The sequence below is a fragment of the Vanellus vanellus genome (assembly GCF_965231255.1).
Source record: "Vanellus vanellus genome assembly, chromosome: 9".
In the NCBI taxonomy this organism is placed as follows: Eukaryota; Metazoa; Chordata; class Aves; order Charadriiformes; family Charadriidae; genus Vanellus; species Vanellus vanellus.
Window position 1 is genome coordinate 1738476 of NC_138914.1, and position 22440 is coordinate 1760915.

The 22440-nt window shown below is 44.6% G+C and overlaps 1 protein-coding gene across 1 annotated transcript in view; it reads left to right on the plus strand.

The window, feature by feature from the left end:
• The window catches only part of PTPRG (protein tyrosine phosphatase receptor type G), a gene marked incomplete at its 5' end in the record, with an annotated part of 415116 nt that extends 394480 nt beyond the window's left edge, over positions 1–20636 (plus strand). Inside the window, 14 exons of the mRNA XM_082487722.1 lie at positions 3286–3382; positions 5043–5125; positions 5353–5487; positions 5721–5855; positions 6261–6433; positions 7473–7608; positions 7949–8095; positions 9944–10037; positions 11324–11400; positions 11829–11957; positions 14300–14446; positions 15256–15398; positions 18519–18654; positions 19386–20636. Coding sequence (XP_082343848.1) covers positions 3286–3382; positions 5043–5125; positions 5353–5487; positions 5721–5855; positions 6261–6433; positions 7473–7608; positions 7949–8095; positions 9944–10037; positions 11324–11400; positions 11829–11957; positions 14300–14446; positions 15256–15398; positions 18519–18654; positions 19386–19532 — 1779 coding nt within the window. The 3' untranslated portion in view covers positions 19533–20636. The remainder of the gene's footprint in view (positions 1–3285; positions 3383–5042; positions 5126–5352; positions 5488–5720; positions 5856–6260; positions 6434–7472; positions 7609–7948; positions 8096–9943; positions 10038–11323; positions 11401–11828; positions 11958–14299; positions 14447–15255; positions 15399–18518; positions 18655–19385) is intronic.
• Positions 20637–22440: the final 1804 nt, after the last annotated feature.

Genomic DNA, 22440 nt, shown 5'->3' on the forward strand with positions numbered 1-22440 from the left:
AGGGAAGCCAAAGAAAAGACTCTAGAGCCGAGAAGTTTGTGGATGAATGACGGCTGTGGTGTTACGGACGCTATCTGTCCCGCTCCGAGGTGCCAGTAGCGGTTTTGTGCTAATTGGAGAGGAGTTTGTTTAGGCTGCAATGAGCAGCCTGGGATCAGACCTGACCTGGTGGCCTCCCTGCAGCCTTAAGGTGTAGTAAGAATATAATCATGGCCATGTTTTAAAGGCAAATGAAGGACTTGGTAGCCAGTGAGATTTAGAAATCGGGTTGTTCATTGCATCAGCAATAGAAAATGCTGGGAAAGTAAATATGTAACATACAGAAATGTGGTAAAATGGCATAATTAGGATGTTGACTTTTTGGAACTTTCTCCAGGGTGGTGTTTATTAACACGGGGCTGACCTCTTCTGCCAAAGGGCAGAAATACAAATAATACTCCGAACAGAGGCACAGATAACAGGCTGCAACTAGTCCTGTCTTCTTGCAGCATTTTGTGCATTGATGAAAGACAACCACCTTGGCTTTAATAACAAAGGAATGCTAACTTATGCCTTACTGTCTGGTGGGCTGAGCCTGTGGTCTAGTAACGTGCTACTAGAATTTGGGGGGATGAACACAGGAGGGTAAGGGAACGTGGATAACCGCCCTCTGCCTGCAGCCTCATCTCTCCGCGTGGCACAGCCAAACGTTGTCAGTGGCCCACACAGAGCTGGAGGATGTCCTCAGGCCCCTTCTTGGTGGGCAGCTTCAGTGTTCCAAAGCGTTGGCTGTGTCCTGGACGGGGGGCAAGAGGGAGGGCCGAAGTCAAAATAGCCTTTTATTGTTCTACGTCGATTCTTAAAAAGACAAAAATAGTTGAGGCACGTTGGCAAGGGGGAGGCTTTTCTGGAACAGTCTCCTTTTGCCCTGCTTTCGCACTGTGCATACATAGGAATCCACCATTATAGCAGCTTTCCAGAGTATTAAGAATCATTTAGACGTTATGTGTTAAGAAAAGCCATTTGCAGATGATCAGCTCTCACAGCATCAGACCTTTTCCCTCGCTGTGTTTTTCACCGTCTTAGCTTAATCTTCCTCTTCTATTAACTTTATATGGGCCAGCTGGGAACATGTACAGTGGAGAAAACAGTCAGCATCAACATAAAAAGGTTAATTAAAATGATTAACCTCACCAACAATTCCCTTATGGAAGAATCCTATAGAATTTAATAGAAAGTGATACATTTACTATGTAGTATTTAAACTGTCAGAGAAAATTCCTTAGCAGGGAGGTAATTCCCTATTAAATTCTATAACTTTTTAGAGTATTCTCCACAGAACCTTATTGGATTCATCTGTATTAAATTCTACAGCATTTGGCATAAATGTTTCAATGCTAATAACTTCTGAAAAGAATTTGGTAGCGATGTAGGGCTTGACGTGAGGCTTTTCAGAAGCGGGGGGTTATTTTTTAGGAGCGACCTCCAATGGTACAGCAGTGATGTTATATGATTTCTAAATGCAAAAAAAAAAAAAAGGTAAAATGAAATTACATTAAATCAACCTAACGTGTAAGTAATGCTGCTTTTCCAGTTATGACTTAGGCTGAACTGATCCTGCCCGTTGTGTAATCACAAGTCCCTTGCTTACTGGAGCTGACAGGCAGAATTAGGGGAAGCGCACACTTTAATGTGTTTTTTTATTTCTGTGATAGAAATGGAACTATGAAAATTCTATTAGGGCCAGCTGAGAGTTTTGCTTGATTCCTCTTTGTCTCAGCTCAGCTCATCTCCTTGAATGTAGCATATTTCTCCCTATGCAGGGGAGGGGGGATAGAGAAGCAATTGTTATTTGGGAGTGTCATGTGGATATAAAAGCTATAAAATGTTCAAGGTTTTAGTATACTTTGCACTTTTAAAATGTAAATGCTGGGGAAGATATCAAAATTGCTATGCAAGTCCTTTGTGAAATGTCTGCATAATGCTGAACTCTGTTACATCTGCTGTTTGTATAGCATTTCTCTTGATAATTTTTCTCTGTCACTTAGCTCGTGGTCTTTGTAGCAGCTGTGAGCTCCTAATGACTTTCCCTCTTAGGCAGGTTCTATACTGTTATTTTTAAAGCCTGAAGTACAAAGTAATTTGGCACTTCCCCACATATCCTTGGGGAAAATTGGTTCTGTTTGGTGTGATTTCTGGGACTTGCGAAAGACTTGAATAAATATCGTTTCTTCCACAACTTTGTAAACTCCAAATATTGATGTATTTTTCAAAAAGTTGTTTTTAAACTAAGAACATTTATGTTAGTGATAAAAAGGGGGATAGCTTTTTCAGGAAGATTGTGGTTAAATAGATGCCAAAAAAAAAAATCTCGGAGGTGGTATCACACATGAGTTTTAGTGATTCTGTTTGCAAGAGTCTCTGAAGTGTGTGGCTCACTAGGACAAGGGGAATAGCTGCTCTTCTCTAGGATCAGACGCTCCATTGCCCCATTTTGATAGCCCCGTATTCTGTTGTTGGACAGTGTCAGTAAGGGGTAGGTTAAGAACTAAAAAAGTCAATGGGAATTGGGTATCTAACCTACAGCCTCAACGAGACAGCAATCTGCATCTCTCGCTTGGGGAACGCCTTGGCGAGCCTGGCTTCTTTCTGCTTTGTAATCGTGCATATACGTGGGTACAACCTTTTATCTTTTTCACTGTATCGCGGGCTGTTAATCAGTGTCCAAGCAGTGGTATTTAAAGCTCTCGCTGTTATCTTCAGAGATCTGTTTTATTTATATTTTATAAAAGGCATCTCTCTGCAGAGGACTAACAAAAGGTCAGTGCCAAACTTAAATGTCAGAAACCCTGTTTTGAGAGGTTATAAGCAGATGAGTTGTCCAGCGGTCAAAGGCTTCCGTTGAAGTGGGTTTTGAGTGTAGTTTCTTACACTGCTGTGGCCACTCTTGCCTTTGAGGGACTCTGTTTTCCCTTCCCAAGAGAGGGCAGAGTGGGGCATCACAGGAGGTGCAGTCCGGAAGACGGATGGACTGCTGGTCAGGGGGACGGTCAGCCCCCAGGGTGCCCCGAGTGCATCTGTCACCACGTCTGTGGAGAGGAGCACAACCGCGCACCACGGGGCAGCTCACCCGGCTCGGTTTGTGCAGACCATGTCATACAGGACAATACTGAAGGACTCCGCGTTCAATCCAGCACTTAAGATACTGATATTTTAAGCATGATTTCTGTAAGCTGTTGCAAAAGGAGATAAAGCTTAAATTTTGGGGGCTGATGCATTTTCCATTCAAATAATTTTTACGCCTAGGAAGTGCAGCGCTGTACGGCCGACATGAACATCACTGCAGAGCATTCCAACCACCCCGACAACAAGCACAAGAACAGATACATCAACATCCTCGCCTGTAAGTAAGCACAGTGAGTCAACCCACACGGGCACGCTCCTGTCACCCTGTGCCTGTATGTCACCAGAAAAGGCACGGGGCTTCAAGTTACGTTACTGCACAGTAATTAATAACCGTGTACAAGCGTGGCTGGGAGATCATTTCCCTACTAAAGGCGGTGGACGTTGTGTCTTTGCTGGCGCCAGGATTCCACTCCAGCCGTTGCTTTAAAATATTTCGCAGCTGATGTTCCAAGTGTTGTTCTAGAAGTATCACTTTGGTATGAAACTTTGTGGAGGAATAACTGGGATATTGCTGATCAGAGCTCTTCTGCCCACTAATGTCTGAAAACCGGCCTAAGGGAAGCGCATGGTGGAGCAAAGAGTTTTATTGATGATGCCTGGGATTCCCTTGTAATCCCAAAGGTGCTAAATCTTACAGAATGTATCTGCTGTGTTTCAAACTGCTTCAGCTGTGTGTATGACTTGGACAAACAGTGATCTTTGTAGCACGGTGCAGGCTTTGCCTGTATTCCTCTGAGAACTGCAAATCTGGACTCTGCTCTAGAATGCAAATTATTGCAGGTCTGGGATGGAAATGGGGTAACTTTTCCCATATCGTTCTCTGATGAAGAACGAATGGCAGATACAGCAGTCGCTGGGGTTTAGGAACAAAGATGGAGAGCTGCCCATAAAAAGCTCACAATGTTCATAAGCATTGCAATAAATCTTGAATGTTTATGATGGCATAGGAAGGAAATGTGTGTCTTTAACAGATTCTCAGAAGTAATCAAGGTGCCGGCTCCAGACCTGTAAAAGACTTGCTGTGTGGCCTTGGGCAAGGGGATTCATTGTGGTTGTCCCAACTCTGATTGTAGACGCAGATGTCTGGTCCCTCTAGGCACAGAGAGAGAAGTACCATTGGAGGAGAATTGGAGCAGGCACTCCAGTCCTCCAGATTGCCCCTGGAGGAACCTCTCTCTCTATTGGTGCTCAAGGAAGGCAACTGAAACCAGATTCTTCATGCTTAAAATTACCCAACATGTCTCATCTCCGCGTGTGTTGGAAGCACCACCCAGCCCAGTGCTGCTGCCTACGAGCCGGAGGAGGACTGCAGGTTTTTTCTGATTTAAGCCAGAAGTCGAGTGTTTGGGTGGAACAAAAAGAGGAGCTAAAGAGCACGACCTCTCGGTGTGATGAGGGCGGTGAAGCAGTGAGGACATTCGCTCAGCTCCAGAGCCAGTAGAGCTGTCTGAGCCCAGCACCGAGCGGAGGGTAACGAGCTCAGACACTGAGCCAAGTGAAGGCAGCTTTGCTGCCTGCGAGAGCCGAGCCGGTGTCTCCCCGTGGCATTCCACGGCCCTGTGGGGTGTCCTGGCTGTTGGAATCGCCCTACACAGTGTGACGGGGGTGATCCTAGAGATGGTGCCTCCGAGGCTCCAGTGTTCTTTCAAGAGACGCTGTCCCAGCACGACCCACGTACTTTTAAGGGATGTGAAGCCTGAGGACCTGCTACCATGAACAGATGACCAAGAACAGATACTCCCGCCTCCCCCTTGACACCAATCCAAGGCCAATTTGTTTCGTGTATTAATAAGGGCTACTCTGGTACCTAGGAAATAATTACCTGCAGTTCTGCACCGTGGTTCCTTAATGCTTCTCTGCTGTTTTTTGTCCTGCAGATGATCACAGCAGGGTGAAGCTAAGGCCTTTACCAGGGAAAGATTCTAAGCACAGTGACTACATTAACGCGAATTATGTTGATGTAAGTTGGTTAAATTGCTTTTCCTTCTCTAACTCTGAATCCTTCCACAAGGAGGAAGTGTTGCCGCTTGTGAAGTGGTCGCGTTTTCCAAGTGCACCTGAAAATTTTGCTACAGATGCCTCGCTATTCTGAATGAGAAAGGCGCCTTTCTTTGTTACCTTTAAAATATTAATATGTCTGCCATGATATTGCTTTCATCTCACTTAGCATTATGGTTTTCTTTGAAGGGTTACAACAAAGCAAAAGCCTACATTGCTACCCAGGGACCTTTAAAGTCTACCTTTGAAGATTTCTGGAGGATGATTTGGGAACAAAATACTGGAATCATTGTCATGATCACAAACCTTGTTGAAAAAGGAAGAGTAAGAGATTTTCTAGTTTGTTAGCAGTTGCCCCTTACCACCTCCCCAAATCACGTGGGCAGAATTTGGTTTTAAAGGGTTTGGGATGATATATATTGATGTATAATAGATAACGAACGTAACAGAGGGATACGTAGCTACCCACAATTTTACTTTTTTAAAATGCTCTAAACACAAACGTAAAGAAGCAGCTCAAACCCTCAGCCTGCTCACCCAACTATGTCTTTGTTCAGAGAAAATGCGATCAGTACTGGCCGTCGGAGAACAGCGAGGAGTATGGCAACATAATCGTCACGCTGAAGAGCACAAACGTTCACGCCTGCTACACCGTGCGCCGCTTCACAGTCAGGAACACAAAGATGAAAAAGGTGAGTAAAGCCGCCTCTGTTCTCCTGCAGATGCCTTCTGGTTTGTGTAGGATGCGAGGCACCCGGGAGCGAAGCTCAGCGTTTGCAGCCGCGACTTGAAGTAGCAGGTGGATGGGAAATAAGTAAACAAAGCCGGGATTAGAGGGAACCCGGTGAAAGGTTTAGCCTGCAGTTCTTTTTCTCAAGTTCACTGCTGCTTTGGTGTCACAGTTATTGCTGTTATTACCTGTTCCCACATGTATTTTTCCTTGAACTCTGTCTCCACCTAGCAGGAGGCAGAGCTGCAGAAGATTTCTTCCGTTAGAGTCCCGCGCTGTTCAGCTGAGCGAGCCAGCAGGACCGAGGACCTTTCCATGCTCCTCTTCCCTAACCGTTCTCTTCTTTCTGCGCACGCTTTGCACACAGGGTCAGAAGGGAAACCCCAAAGGGCGGCAGAACGAGAGAACGGTTATTCAGTACCACTACACTCAGTGGCCCGACATGGGTGTGCCGGAGTACGCTCTGCCCGTGCTAACCTTCGTTAGGAGATCCTCCGCGGCCAGAACGCCGGACATGGGACCGGTGGTGGTGCACTGCAGGTATGATGGGTGTGAGGAACTACTGCATGGCGAGCATACCTAGCGCATGGCGTGTGCTCGTACCCGCCAGCTGCGACAAACGCCGTACGTTATGAAGAGGAGTGTGCCAGCCCCGCGGAGCGCAGGGAGGCACGAGCTTGCTTTGCCCACATCTGCCCACATGACAGCTCCAATGCAAAAGCTTCCCAGCTGCATTAGCAAAACCCCGTGCCGGGATACTGAGCTGCTGAGCTTTACGCTGATGTGGCTGTGCAGTTCCTTGTTCGAAGCCTGTTTGTAGGCTGCCGGGGCAGGGCAGGGCAGGATCCCCTCTGCTGGCAACCAGCCCTGTGACCACACGGGCACCTGGGCGTGCAGTTGCCACTGAAGCACACTCACATCCGCCGGCACTTGCGGTCAAGAGAGGGTTTCCCTTAACCGAGTTAAGGGACGTGGTCTTCATCACTGTGGGTGAGGGGGCCGTACAGCGCCCTAGTGAAGAGGAGAGGATGGTGGGGGTTAGAGCTCCTTCCTGAGCAGAAACTGAGGAGCTCCGAACAGTTCCCCTCTGCTCCCTCTGTGTTGGGCCCAGGAACACCCTCTTCCCCTTCAAGGAGTCCTGCCTGCACAGGATTAGTCCCCTCTTACACCTTGCCGTAGCGCTGGCACCACTTGCATTTCCAGAGCAGGATTACAGCTCCACTGTGAGCGTAAGCCTTACCCCAAGGCTGAAGGCGACCAGGGCAGACCCACAGCCTGGAGCAACCTTGGTGGTCCAGGATAGCAGCAGTTTGGCGTCGGGTGGATCTCTCTATGGCTTCTTCTAGCCAACACCAGTAACAACAGCAGTGGAGACAGGACAGCCAAGCGCCAGATCATGAAATATATACCTGGTAAAGTTCCCAGAAAACCAGAATATTTTGTTTAGAAACTCTCACGGTTGGGGTTAGCGTGGAAATGAAACTCTGTGAGCAGGAGTATTTGCTTGTTCTGTTCTGCTGTTGTGAACATTTACTTTGGTCCGGCTGCGTTACAGGGCTTTCTCTTATGTCTTCCATAGTGCTGGTGTTGGCAGAACTGGTACCTACATTGTGATAGACAGTATGCTGCAACAGATAAAAGACAAAAGCACAGTCAACGTCCTGGGTTTCCTGAAACATATCAGGACACAGCGCAACTACCTCGTCCAGACAGAGGTAAAGAATGCAGTTGGGTTGAATTTAAAGCCATGTTCATTTTCTTGTTGTAATCACAAAGAAAATGGATTTTTCAGTTACGTCCCTGTAAAAATGGAATATATCGCCAGGTGGTTTTTGCACTGCAATGTCTCTCTTTTTCTAGACCAGAAACTTCAGATTTTGCTTTTGACTTATCCAGAGTTGTATGTGCTACACAGAATGTTTATTCTGGATTTGGCAGTATTTGCATGGGTGGCTTGTTTTGCACACCCTTTCCTTTGGTGTGCTCTTCCCCTCGGTTAAAGCCAGCTGTTTAGTTTATTCCAAGCGCCTACGTGACATGCTGTTATTTTTCTAGGAGCAGTACATTTTTATTCATGATGCCTTGTTGGAAGCCATCCTTGGGAAGGAGACTGAAGTATCTGCAAACCAGCTGCATAGTTATGTTAACAGCATCCTCATACCTGGCATAGGAGGGAAGACACGACTAGAAAAACAGTTCAAGGTAAGGCTTATCACTGCCATCCAGAGGGACTTAATTTCCCTCCTCTCTTTCGTACGGTCTGTCTTCACTGTCGGTTGTCATAGATAAGGAAGCAAACCAGAACGCTTGATTAGCACAGCACAGCATCTTGAGAAGTTCGGTCCTCAACAGTCTTGGCTGCACCGCTGGAAATCAGCGCTAACACTCTTGGAGTCAGAGGTGAGAAGAGGGACACGGACACTGGTTTGGAGTGTGCTGCTGGTGTCCCTGTTCCCAAGGGGGCTTGGATGTTCCCGAGTCTGCGGTTAGCTTGCCTGGAAGTCTTCCTCCAAACTGTGGCTGTCACCCGCATATATGGAGAAAGGCGTGAAATGAGGTTCTTAGCACCACCTACTTATTTCAGCTCTGTAGATAAAGAATTAAAAATGTTTTAAGACCAGAAAACACAATATACCTTTCTCATTGCTAATAACTATGCTTGTTGCTTTTCCCTGCTATGTCATAGCTGCTTTCAGCCTGGCCAAAGTAAATTTTTTTTGCCCAGATCTGCTATTTGAAACCGAAGATTTTCTGATTGCATTTTATTTGAATGCATTTGAACATATTCTGTGAGACTATGTATCATAAGAAAATTATACGTGGCATCTGTTTTCACAGCTAAACTCACTCAGTTGATAACTACCTAAGGAACTGAAACTGTTAAATTATACCAGGTGCTAAGCGATTCAAAAAATGAACAGGCTCTTCTCTGAATTCACTTGTAGAAATCTCAGTACTTCTCCATCAGTCAAGACATTCCAGATGCTTAATTACTAAATTAAAGAAACAAGTGCAAGCGCGCATGCACGCAAAATGCAGCAGGAGAAAAAGATTTCTTATTTAAAAAAAAATGTTGCGCTTTTACAAACAATGCTGAACTATATGTATAAAGATGTTTTCGGATGACTTGTTGCAAAATTTCAAAAACGTAAATGCCGTTTTCAGAAATTACTTTCTCTGCCAACGTTGCACAGGTATTTAGAAACCCCATAACTTCTAATGGGGCTTACGCCAGTACATAGATGAGTTGAGTGCTATCTTGTTTAGAGTGCATTCGAAACTGGGACGTGGCCAGCGGCAGTTATTAAATCTTTCCTCGTTTCTGCTGCTACCACAGAGCCAGCAGAAAATAACTTGTGCTCATGCCCTGGTACCGTAGTTAAATTCAGCCATCTTAGAGCAAAATGATGCTGAGTACTGAGTGGCTAATGCGGGAGACGAAAAAGCCGCCTTCGCCGTTTTTGCTCTGGTGGAGTTTCCCCATACACTGGGGGAATATTCAAATACAAATCTGCCTCCCTGACTTTTCTTTGTGCCTCATAAGCAGCCCAGAATGAACTTGGCAGACCACAGAATGTAACCCATGGCCTCCGACCTCAGATGCCGGTGTGGTGGGTTCCCCAAAGGCCTGGCAGAAAAAGGCGTTCCGCAGGAATAATCTGGCTTTTATTTTAGAAGAAAACATAAAAGTTTTGTTGTTGTTTTATTTTGCTAGCTTTTCTTCCTTGAGACCCACTTCTGACTGAACATATCTGCAAGTCTTTGAAATAGATTCTCAAAGATAACTAAACGTAGTGTTCTGTGAAAATACATTTTGATGGAAATTCATTTTCAGGGAGTTTCGAAGCTGAGAGCTGCAGAGATCTTTTTATCCATTAAACATGTTGTATGAAAAGGACGATTTCCATTGGCATCTTGAGTACTTTACACAAGTTTAACAATGCAGTTTATTCTTCTACTGATGCATCTTCGCAGGAGTTGGCAAAGAAACCCCCTCTCTTCATTTAGAGCTCTGTGTGAGGACTGACTTACTACTTTATTCTCTTTCAGCTGGTTACACAGTGTAATGCAAAATACGTGGAATGCTTCAGTGCTCAGAAAGACTGCAACAAAGAGAAGAACAGGAACTCATCAGTCGTGCCGTGTAAGATCACATCTTCGGTTTGATTATTGCCTAGCGTAACTTTTTGTACTGAATTCTCCCGGTGTTATGCATGAAGAGGCATAGCCACTAGGAAGGAGAAATGTAATCTTTTGTTCAGACCAAGCTGTCTTGTCTTTCAGAATTACCCTGATGAAACCGAACAAAAGAAAATAGTTACAGTGTCAGCCAGATACACTGTCCGAGTGAAATGTTAATTTGAAGTGCTTAAGAATTTGCATAATTAGGTAGGGGATATATCTATGGAATACTGGGAGAATTACTTTGATACCGCTCCCAGCTCAGGTGAGATCTCCCAGTGCGATTGGCACAAGTTGTTTGTAATTCAGCTACTACGCTCTATTTCTGCCTGTGAGCCTTCCCTAGATTTGAGGGTATTTAGTGCCCAAGGACACAGTTTCACAGTCATTAATATGGAATCTGTGCCTGGTTGCCAAGCGGTGTGGATTTGCACCAGGCCAAGCACGGGCACAATGTCATTCCCATCACATTACCCGGGGCACAGCACATACAGGCCGGATGAGAGCCAGGCTAGCACAAAGTAATAACGGCATAGAAACAGTCCATCGTGAAGTTTGTTAATAAAAAGGGAAGTCATCAGGGTGTATCTCAAAAGCAAACGTGACGGGGGCAGAAATAGTCTGTACAACTTTTCACTGTGTCAGGTAGCTGCAGTGATTTCAGCGCGGCGCTCGGAGCTGTCAGTTGGTGTGAGGATGATGTTGAACCCAACCCTCGAACACGGGGGAGCGCAGATCTGCTGAAGAACACACGCGCGCTCTTCTGGGTGGTTACCCAGAGGGAAAGGTTTTGTCTCTGGAGGTTCTCTCACCCTCCAGCTGGGAGGAGTGAGTGATGGTAGAGCTACGGAGTGGTAGAGAAAACAAAATAAATCAGCCGGGTTTGTGTGCTGCTGGAGACAAATGGAACACTACAGTCACGAATTACCTGAAATCCCCTGTTATCACTGCATATACTGTTATTTGGCAATTCAGCCTGCTGTGAAAATCTTTGCTATAGTAAAATTTGATTCTTGAAATTACTTTGTCCTTGTGGGAATATTGTGCAACATTCTCTTTTATATCCTGTGTTAGCAGGCAATGCTTTAACGCGGTTAAAGTGCTGGCCTGCTCCTGTGGGAGATGGGAGCTGAACACTGTTTGGTTTGTTAACGTCTGAGAAATTCTTACTTTCCGCATTGTGCCATGACCAGGCTTTGATCTTTTTTCTTTTTTTTTTTTCCTCTCTGTTTTTTTTTAATCTTATAGCTGAGCGTGCTAGAGTGGGCTTGGCACCGCTGCCTGGAATGAAGGGAACAGATTACATTAATGCCTCTTATATCATGGTGAGGAAGCCAACACCTAATTACAAAGTAAAATCAATTCTAAGGTGCTAAATACCAGATGCCTATAATTGTCTTAATTCTGTATGTAATGGCTGTGTATTAACAGATGAGATTTTAACACCTTCCCCATAATGTAAAGCTATTAACTGTATTTTATTAAAGATTGTTGCCTAGAAAAATTAAATACAAGATGCATTTAGATGGAATGTGTATTTCCATGAGATACCGTCAAATAAATACTGGGATTTAGAGTAAATGAAAACAACAGGGACTCTGCAGAGTGGAAATGGAGTTATAAAATTATACTCTGTGTGAAAATATTGTGGAATAAAATGAAATAGGGTCATTATGTGTCCCCAGAGATGAAATTAATGCTTTAAAAGTATCGAAGGCGGTAAGTAACTGTGTGGTTTGTTTTGCTGCAAAAGGGCTACTACAGGAGTAACGAGTTCATCATAACCCAACATCCGCTGCCACATACGACTAAAGATTTCTGGCGAATGATCTGGGATCACAATGCACAGATCATCGTCATGCTGCCGGACAACCAGAGCCTGGTGAGTCAAAGGCGTCCCCCCCGCGCGCTACCGCGGTCACTCCGCCCCTGCGCACCGGCGCAGGCTCACTTAGTTACATGCTATGGCTGTTTTCCGACTGAAAGCAAAGCCAAATTTTGGGCCACCGTCTCAAACTTTGCCGTAAGCATGTTACAAAAAGACAAGTTCTGAGATGGTGGGCATGGGTTGTGGGTTGTTTTGCTCTCCCCTTCTGCCCTCCCCCCTGGGAAAGACGCCCTGAGCTGGACGGACCACAGGGCTCCCGGGCAGCCCGCCGGTGATGACGACCTCTGCGAAGCTCCTGAGGGCTGCCCGGCTGGCAGGGGGCAAGGCACTGAGGGCACGGGGTGGGCAGGGACACGGGTAGAGACTCGGGGAGGAGCAGAAACATGAAGCAGGGACGGTAGGATAGTTCCTTGTTTGCCCGGGGACTTAAAGCTCAGGCCACGCAAGACTACGTCTGTGCAAGGTTACACATGCTATTTTTGATGAAAGTGAAAAGCAAACATGTATGTTAATTTAAGTGGAAATAATGAGACAGACAGAGAGAGAGAGAATAAGGAGGCACAGGTGAAGTGTTAATCGCTACTTCCAGATTTACTAGCGCGTCTCGAGAGGGCGCGTTGAAAAGGATTAAGAACTAAACGGTTCATTTTTTCATGCACGCATCACTGAGGTGAATAGACGATTGTAGCTGAGAGTGGAAGAGAAACCACCTTCATTACAGCAGGAAAATAGCAGTCATGAGGGGCTACTAAAGAGGCAGCAGTCGATACGCGTCCTGTGCGCGGCGCGCTGAAAGGGATTGCGGGCCCTGCAAGGCGAAGAGCGTTCAGAGAAATCCAATCGAATCAGAAGGCACTAATGAAATGAAAGCGTGTCAGGTGGAAATGAAGAGGCTGATCTTGTCTTTACAAGTACATGAAATAGCTCTGCAGAACAATAGTGATTAAAGGGTAAAGGAGGAACGCCGAACACGGCCTTTGCAAGGACGCCTGGTCCCTGCCTTCGCCTTCACCGTTCCCAGGGGGGAGGTTGGCCATCAGGGCAATAGCATCCGTGCACGGGCTCAGCGTGCGGTGTGGGGTGTTGGCTGGCGAGGAGGGGTGGCACAGGGCTGAGACCCTGGAAAGGTGCTGAATGCCTAATGCCAAAGGATGAGATGATACGGTACACTACTGCTGCACGAGGACCTGTCACTTGGCAGGACAGGTCACTTCCCTGGTGTTCGGCAATCTTACACCGCTCGCTGGCATCTCTGCACGCTGAGCGCAGGATTTTCAAAGCACTCAGAGGAGTTGGGACCCTAAGTCCAATTTTCAGAATAAATGTTTAAGGCCCAAATCTCAACGGTATCTTGCACATCATGTGCATGAAGGCTCCAGGCCCACCAAACTCAATCTGGGTTTACAGACATGCTCATGGGCGCAGCAGGATGAGTGGCTTTGTAGCTCTTTTTTTCTCACGAGTAAAACCCAGGTTGTTCGGAGGTGCTGCCAGGGTCGCTTCTGTGCTTACGCTCCAGGGACAGTAGACCTCTGAAGCCAGGAGGAGAAACAGGCTTTCCAACCTAAACCATTCTATGGTTCTATGCACGTGGTTACGGAGATTAATTTTCTTTCTCTGCAGTGAATTAGGAATACACGGTTATTTTTTAAAGAACAGCTTTGACAGTATGGTACCTGCACCCTGTCAGTTAGGCTGCTTCAGCACTGAGCCGCTTCTACCATTCATAGCCTCAGTGAGATTTTATAGTGTCCCTTTGGTAGAGGAGTTTTGCTGGAGAAATTGCATTAAGTTAAGCCAGTGGTTTCTTCAAGGCTAAGAGTATTTGGGTTTCTTCCTTCCTCCTCAATCCCCACCTCGCTCCTAAAAATTCAAGCCCCACATAAGTATCCATCAGTCTTCTACCCAGACCTGATCCACAGACTCTGAGTTTTGGAGTAGACCACAATAAACACAAATTAAAAATAACAAGCAATTAATTTTTAAAGGTCAATGAGTTTTTTCTAAACATCTATCCGACTTCCACAGAAAACTCTGTAGGCAGGAGGTAATAAAGCCCGGGATACAACACAAAGGTTAAGTACGAGTGAGCTAAGATAACCATTTCCCTATGAAACCAATTAAAAAGCAGACGTTACCTGTTTGGACACACGGAGGAAGGATCTGGCAGGCTTGCTGCCTACTGTAACAGTAAATTTGGTTTAGACAGAAACGGTTTTTAAAGGTCAGATCCTGATCATCTCTATTTATCAAACCAATTTTTTGATCCACTGGATTTTTCGGTCACACACGAGGTATCTGAAAGGCTGCAGTAGTGTGTTGTTTCACTCCTCCAGGCAGAAGATGAGTTTGTGTACTGGCCAAGTCGCGAGGAATCCATGAACTGTGAGGCCTTTACTGTGACCCTTATCAGCAAAGACAGACTGTGCCTCTCTAACGAAGAGCAAATTATCATCCATGACTTTATCCTTGAAGCTACCCAGGTAAAATAAAACTCCAAATGTGGGTCTTGGCTTTTCACCAAAATGCTACTGGTGTCATTTAAATACGGAAGAAGGAGAGTTCAGAAACAGTTTTGAAAAGGATTTGCTTGTAAATGCGTGTGCATGCGTGTCGCTCACAGGGGAAGTGTATTCTTGTTGGCTCCTTCTTCCTCTCATATCTTCTTCTACTTCCGGGTAGATTCCTCTAGCTACTGAGACCGTAGTATTAATTATTTGACTTATTTGAAAGTGAAGACATTGGCTTTTCATTTTGAAATCACACAAGCAGATTGAATTGTTCTTTGTAAAGTGCACCACCGTTTATCGTCCTATTTCTGCTTATAAAACTCAGCATTTATAGTTTAATTGTTAGGGGGGGGGTCTTAATTAAGGGGTTTTACTTATGCACATTTCTTTTGAGCTGTAAACCTGCCTATAGTTTGCTGTCGGGATTGCAGCTGGATTTTGCTGCAAAACATTAGTTTGCAAGCCCTTTTGAATTGGAATTCCTTGGTTCCTCTTCTCTTGTTTGACTTTTGAGCTATGAGGGCTCTGAGAGAAGGTTTATATGGATATAAGCCCTGAACTCAAATACAAAATCTTTTATCAATTCCACATTTTGTTAAAGTTGCATTATTTTATCACTGTTACAGAGATACAAAAGCTGTGTGTCTGTCATCTTTCTGTATAAACTGTTTGGGAGAAGAAGGTCTCTCTTCAGTGTGTAGTGAGGCTCTTCCCTCTCTCTACCTGGAGTGGATAGATGTGGAACTGAAGCAGCTAATGCCCGGGCTGGTTTTTCATTGCAGGATGACTACGTTCTGGAAGTCCGCCACTTTCAGTGTCCTAAATGGCCAAACCCAGACGCTCCCATAAGCAGTACCTTTGAACTTATCAACGTAATCAAGGAAGAGGCCTTAACAAGGGATGGCCCCACCATAGTTCACGATGAGTATGTCATCTCTTTTCTTCCATTTGTGTGCAGGTTGTACAAGGAGTTACTCGGCTACAGGACACTTGTTAGGACCGACGTGCATTCTTGCATGGAGCAGATGGGGTTTAGTGGTCTGGGGAACAGGATCAGAGTATTTAAACTTCCAGGGATGAGGTTTCAGTTGGCATCTGAGGCCAAATATGTTTTACTTAACGCCAATTTTATGTTGGTCATAATCTTAGGTGGACTTAGAAAGTGAGGCTGTGTTTGCTTTGTAAGCACTTTGGGTTCTTCTGCACCTGGAAGTATCCCAAACAAATCCTACAGCCTGTTTCAGAAGGCTGCAGAGCCCTGGTTTAGATAAGGCTCTAAGCAGCCCAATATGGGCTTATGGAAACCAGTTTCAAAACAGCCCTGAGCTCCAGTCTAACAGCTCAGGTTCAGTGTGCCATGTAAGACATGCACATGTGTCTCAGGACGAGCAGCAGAAGTATCTTGTGACAAAGGGCCCAGGTTTTATGAGAACAGATTTATTTTTCCTCCTCCTGTTTCCCCAAAAACACTCCAAGGGGCCCACATGGTGCCAAGTGGGAGGGAGGGAGGGATCCTGCTAACACAGGGCCAGCGTGGCCCAACACTTGTCTCTTTCGTAGTGCAGCGGTGAGCATTGTCTTGCCAGGTAGGCGTGAAGGCCCAAATGTACAGGGTGCTAAATACTGCATCGCATATTATAACTTTGCACACATTATGGAGCTGCAAAGTACCGTTATAGTGAAGCTGGAGCCTTGGTGTAACAGGATCTCTTTGGAGGGACTGTTTCCTGGCGGGCAGAGTGCTTCCTGGAGTCATTCTGCCTTTAAAACCCCAAGGAAGCCCAATTTCTGACACTGCTTGAATTGCCCTCAGAGCAAACCTCAAGCCAGCAGAAACGACTGCTATACCTGCAACGCCCCCGCGCTCGAGTCCGTTTGGCTTTTTGTCACTGCTACAAAGCAGAATTAGCGGGAAGGTCTTGAAATCTTCACCTTTCGTGCAAAAGCGTTATTACCATACTGTGGGATTTGAGTGGTCAGATCAGCCTCTGTGCTGATGGGCGATTGCACGCTGGTATCTGCCGTTGCCGAAAGAGCTTTCACTTCACACCGGTGTGTTGCTGCTGCAGCAGGTTTTTCCCAGCAGACTCCTGCAAATGGTGCCTGGGGCTGCAGCAAGTAGTTTTTCTCCCACCGTCTCCCGCCTTGCTAATGCACAGCATAAGCTCTGTTGCCTTTTGCCAGCACTGATTAATTCCAGGCTAGGTTTAATATTCATGCTTTGGGTAGTCTGAAGTGAGGTTTTGCTACTCTTGCAGTATTTAAGATTATGTTTTACAAAATTAGAACCATTATTGATTTGGGCATTTCATGCTAGACCAAAAAAAAAAAAATCAAAATCGCATTCCTAACAGTGCTGAGTCATTCTTTCTGTAAATTGCTTTTTTGGTTTATTTGTCATATTCAATGATTTTATTTTTATGCCTAATACATAATGTGGATCCTGCTTTTCCTTGGAGCCTAAGCAAATGTAGCTGAAAATGAAAATTTCCCTTTACTACATGCAACAACTATATCACATAATCCACTAATAATTACAACTGCAGATTAATTCCAAATATATGAATTTGCAGATACTAAGTGCATGTGGTATTTAGGAAGTACATGGTGGGATGAACTTGATAACAACATTTCGAAGTTCAGAAATTCCAACGTGAGACAGTTGTCAAGACTTTTAAATATAACTGCCCATATGTAGGCAACTAAAGATTAAATAAAGATTTGCTGCATAATTTTCTGAGAGAAAAGCCTTCAGATTCTCGGGAGCTGGAGGTTATCAGCCCAAGTGAAAATGAGCCCATTAGAGCCTCAGAGGCATTTAGTTGTGTCCCATCAGGCACAAGCGTTGACCACTGTGTCCACTATCCCGGTAGATGATCAGTCCCAGCCATGTCTATAGTTCTGCAGAAGCTCTGCTTCTTCTGTAGACTTTTCATCAAATATAGCAGATCTATTGTAATCTGATTTCTGCTTCCCATTTCTAGGCAAATTGAGTTTGCAAAAATCATACAAAATTAAGTCAGCATATGTCTTGATTTCCACAGGAATGCTGTAAAAAGTCCTAGCGGTAATCTTATGATACCAGATGGCTTTGCAGTACTTGCCGATTATTTAAGTTTTCACGTACAGCTCTCCAAACGGTTTAGAGAGCCAGTCAGCACCAGTGTCCCCCTTTACAGGTTGGGGACATTTAGACACAGACTTTCTCAAAGTCACAGAGCAAACCCATAGCAAAGCCAGGACAGAATTTCAGTCTCCTGAGTGCTGGGAGAGCAGAGGACAGTTGAGGCTCCTCAGAAGCGGTTACGAGCCCCTGTTGCTTAGCATCCTCTCTCCCGTGCCCCACAACTGCACTCATGATTCAAGCATAGCCACAGATTTAGCAGCACTGAGATTTCTACCTGACCGGTATCTCAAGGACACATTGATTCACGCTCCTGACGAATAACCGTTGCTCAGGTTCTTACTAAATGACAGCACAGCTCAACTCTTCAGAATCCGTAATGTCTCTTGGGTGCCCAACTCAGGGATGTTGCCTTTTGCCGATGAATCAGACCTAAGGAACACTTTGAGATGTGCCCCATTTACTTGTGAGCACCTCATATCCCTGTTAGCTTTATATAATTGTCAGATGTGGAGGAAGAGGCAAAGTCTCATTTCTTTCTAATCGTTTATGTTTTGCTTGAGCTCCCACTAATGAATTTAAAATACGCTCAGCTATAATGCAGGTGCTTTCAGTACACGTGGCACGTGAGAACCCATTTCAGTGTCATGCTCTTCAGGCTGGGTATTTCTAAATGGCTCTCGTTCTGCTGCTGATACGGTTCTTTGTATTGAATACTGCAGATATCCGGAGGTGACTGTGTACTGTCAAATTTCTTCTATAAATTAAAATGACTGAAAATTAGCCAGTATAAAACAAGCGTTTAATAGATACAAAGATAAACGACAGTAATCAAATAAGACTATACCAACATTTTCATGTCTCTGTGTCGGTGCCCAGGTGTGTTTCTGAGTATGTTATCACTTTGGTGTGGTTTTTCAGGTACGGAGCTGTGTCAGCAGGAACGCTATGTGCCCTTACCACTCTGTCCCAGCAGCTGGAGAATGAAAATGCTGTCGATGTTTTCCAGGTGGCAAAGATGATAAATCTTATGCGGCCTGGAGTATTTACAGACATTGTAAGTCTTTAAATGGAGTATAAATGGATAGTTTGCAAGGTTTTCATCTGAGACCAAAAGCATGAACTAAAACACGCACTGCGTACGTTCTCAAGCCCTACTGCATCTTCTACCGAGCAGAATTTGCACTTGGGCTTTTTTTTGGTATGGTTGTCATTTTTTGGTAAATCTCAGACCCACAGTGTAAGGCTCTGATTGGCAGCTGAGCCGATTTCTCGCACAGTCGGGGGGGCCCTGTACAGGCAGCCCCAGCAGAGAAGGACCTTCCAGCTCGTCGCCCTGCCGGCCCCGTAAGTTAAGCTCTGCTATTTAAACCTGGCACGTTGTGGTCCGAAAGGGTGCAGCAGGGCAGGCAGAGCCGCGGGGAGATAAAGCTTCCCCAGAGGGGCTCTTCGCTCGGTGTGCAGCCAGAGCAGCACCCCTGCCTCGCTGTGCGCGGCTCGGCCGGGACGAGGGCACAGCCTGGGCTGAGCTGTGGGCTCAGGTACTGTCCTGCCCTCCTGGAGTGTTTAATAATGTATCAGGAATAATGTAACCTACCCCAAAGTGGAATGTTTGGTTGACGAGGTTAAACTAGATTAACAGAGGTAATTGGTCTCTAAGTCTTTTTCTTTGTGACACGTATGCGTCTTGTAATGAATATCGATGACCTCCCCTGGAGAAGCCAAATTGAAGTGCCACTCGCTTATGTACACTGAAGGGATTGAAATAACTTCTCTTTTCTTTTCCAGGAACAGTACCAGTTTCTTTACAAGGCAATGCTAAGCTTGGTCAGCACTAAGGAAAATGGAAACGGTCCCATGACACTGGACAAAAATGGTGCTGTGATGGGCAGTGACGAGTCTGATCCCGCAGAAAGCATGGAGTCTCTTGTCTAATTGGAAACCTGAAAAGGCACTTAATTTGTAGAACTTCTGAAGACTGAGTGAACTTTTTTGAGGCCTTTTTTGCCAGACTCTAGGTTATACAATAACCCAATTACTTTTTTACACTGATAAAAGTTTTGATATTTATTTTTTGCCATTTTATGTCTTAATGGTATCCTACTGAGCATTTGCACCTCTGTTTATTTCACACAGTGAAACGCAATTTTATCTAGTTTGCACTATATGATCAGTGTTACTGCCTATAATACTCTAATACAAGACAAGCCCTGATGTGACATTCCATGACAACACACGTACGCTTTTTCTGTTTTGTTTAAATGCAGTGAAGTTTTGCTAACTACAGTGACCCTCGAATCTTAAATCTTGAATGCTAGGCCAGATGGATTCTTTCCACAACAGATACTGTACCCCTTCATACCATATTTATTATTTTAATTATCATGTCACAGTTTTGGTTACGGTATTCTGCATTCCAGTGGAGTGGATGAGCAGCGTTCATCCTTTCTTGACAAAACGTGGCAGGTGATTATTAGCTACAGTGAAGGTGTAACAGCCTTGTGGAGCTGAAACAATTTTTTCTGTATTGTTTCAAAGTGCTGTTTTGTACACTTGCAGGCCTAAGACTTGCTTCACACGGAATATGTAAATTACATACAATATAATTATAAATTAGATGCAATTCATTTGCAGGAAGCAGTGATAGGTTTTGAATTTACGATTTCCAAGTTTCCCCGTGTATTCAGAAAAATGTCAATTTTAGTTTTTAAACAGCCCTATGATGGGAAAGTATTTTGGTTTTATTCTCATCAGAGCCAATACAGTGAGAAATCTACTACAACCCAAAATCAGACCTGTTTGCAGATATATTGAAGGTAGCAATATTTTACATTACTAAGCTATTCAATATTTTAAACACATTAATTTCCTTACTCTTTCTTGAATATGACCTCACACCTAATGGTATGTTACATGATGACAGGCGTTTCTTAATTTCATAACTGTTAGATGCCATTTTTACAGGTGTGTAATTTTCATACTTTAGTGCTAAAACATAAAGTACTGATCCATATTTACTGGTGAAGCAAACTAATAAAAAAACTACCTATAAATTTACATTCTCCCTCTTTTTTTTTTGCCAGACTAATTCTTTAGCACAAACCTAGCTTATTGTGTTTCCCCTCCCACACCAATAAAACGGTCTCCCCCAGATTATATAAATAATTGAATTACTGTTTGGAGCATTTAAGTCTACATCTTCACTGGCTCCTTTTTCTTTTGTATTTGGTCGCAATTCAACAAGGTCTATCCCCATTTAACAAAAGAAGTAAGCACATACTTAGTTCTCCTGACAATTGGAGCTAATCGTGTCCTTCATAGCTTGGCTGAGTAGGGAGAGGTTATTGAATGTGCCCTGGAAAGGAAATACGTCGATTCAACCATCCTGACGTTTGGTATACAGTTAAAGGCACTATCCCTTGCATACAGCATTAATTTCTCTACTTTTGAATTTCGATTGCACAAAACATGCATTGTAATTTTTCAGGACTTGTCAAAAAGTTACAGCATATTTTTTCATTTAAATGTAAACCTATTAATTTCTGCCAGTCTATTCTCGCTGAAATATAGACACTTGGCAAGGTTCTGTGCATTTTCACACGCAAGGAAGCTGAAAGCAAACTGCTGAAAATTATATTGAGAGGAGGTATTTTGGTTCAGAACCTCACGAGGTACAAAATGATATGGCCTCACTGAGAGCAGAGGAGCTATGCAAACTGGTATGTGCTAACATCTGGCCGTTTATTTTTAATAAGGGAAAGATCTCCTAGTATGAACACACGTGATTAATTCAACACCGAAGTATTCAAGAATTCATCAGCAACCCTTTACACAGTCACCTTTTACTTCGCAGTTTATTGAATCCCTCTATACAAGTGATCCAAATAACTGCTAATGCTGAACAGTACAATACGTCCGTGGTTTCAGTAAGGAAATCCCATGTCCAGTCCAAATAAAAAAATGTGCAAAATGTTTCAAACGATTGCTTTGTAGTTTGCATCCCCTTTGCACTGGGACAACCCAGCACGGAGGAGGGAGTCAGTTAATGTCTGGTAGGAGTTACGACTGGTTCTCCAGCCGCTACACCCCAATAACAAGAATTGTTTCAGTAAGTTTTCAAGTACTGCTGCCTGCCAGGGCTGGAAGGTTTTGCCAAGTGGTCTGCTGGCCAGTGTCCATCCGCATTAGAGGTTGGGGAGCCCCCATGCAAGTGATTCTGGCCCCAGGCGATTCCGGCTGGTGGCACAAAGGGATTCTGATGAGTTGGATCAGTTCACTCTGAAGTTAAGCTCCTGGGAAGGTGTAGGGAGAAGTTAAGAAGTCAAACCCTGACAAGAACTTAGTGACACAAAGATTACTGCAGGCATCAAGAGGGCTGGATTTGTTCAGTACTTTCAGCTGATTACTTTTCATTTCAGTGGCATGATGGAAGATAACTGTGGTTCGTGACACGCTGCCTGCATATCCTTGGTTTAATCCCTTACCTTCTCACAAGTCGTAAAATTCAATGAAAGGCGGCTGTGGGGGTTGAACATCGGTAGATGCTTTGGAAATCTATGCATTTGCATTGGCATTTTCCCACACCTGAAATACTTGCTTGGGGTTTAATCCATGGGGAAATAATTTACACTGATGTTCTATGAGTTCTCCATGGATTTTTTCTTCGGGAGGCTCAAGCTGTGTGTTAAGTGCTGTGCTGACAGTCAGGTAGCCAATGTAGATCGTAGCGATGCATTAGGCTTGAAGTGGATGAAGCTAGGAATTGCTTGTGAAGGTCAGGATTAAGAGCCTGGAAGAGCCAAATCTCTCCCGCTGTACGCAGCTGCAGTTCTGCTCTCTCACG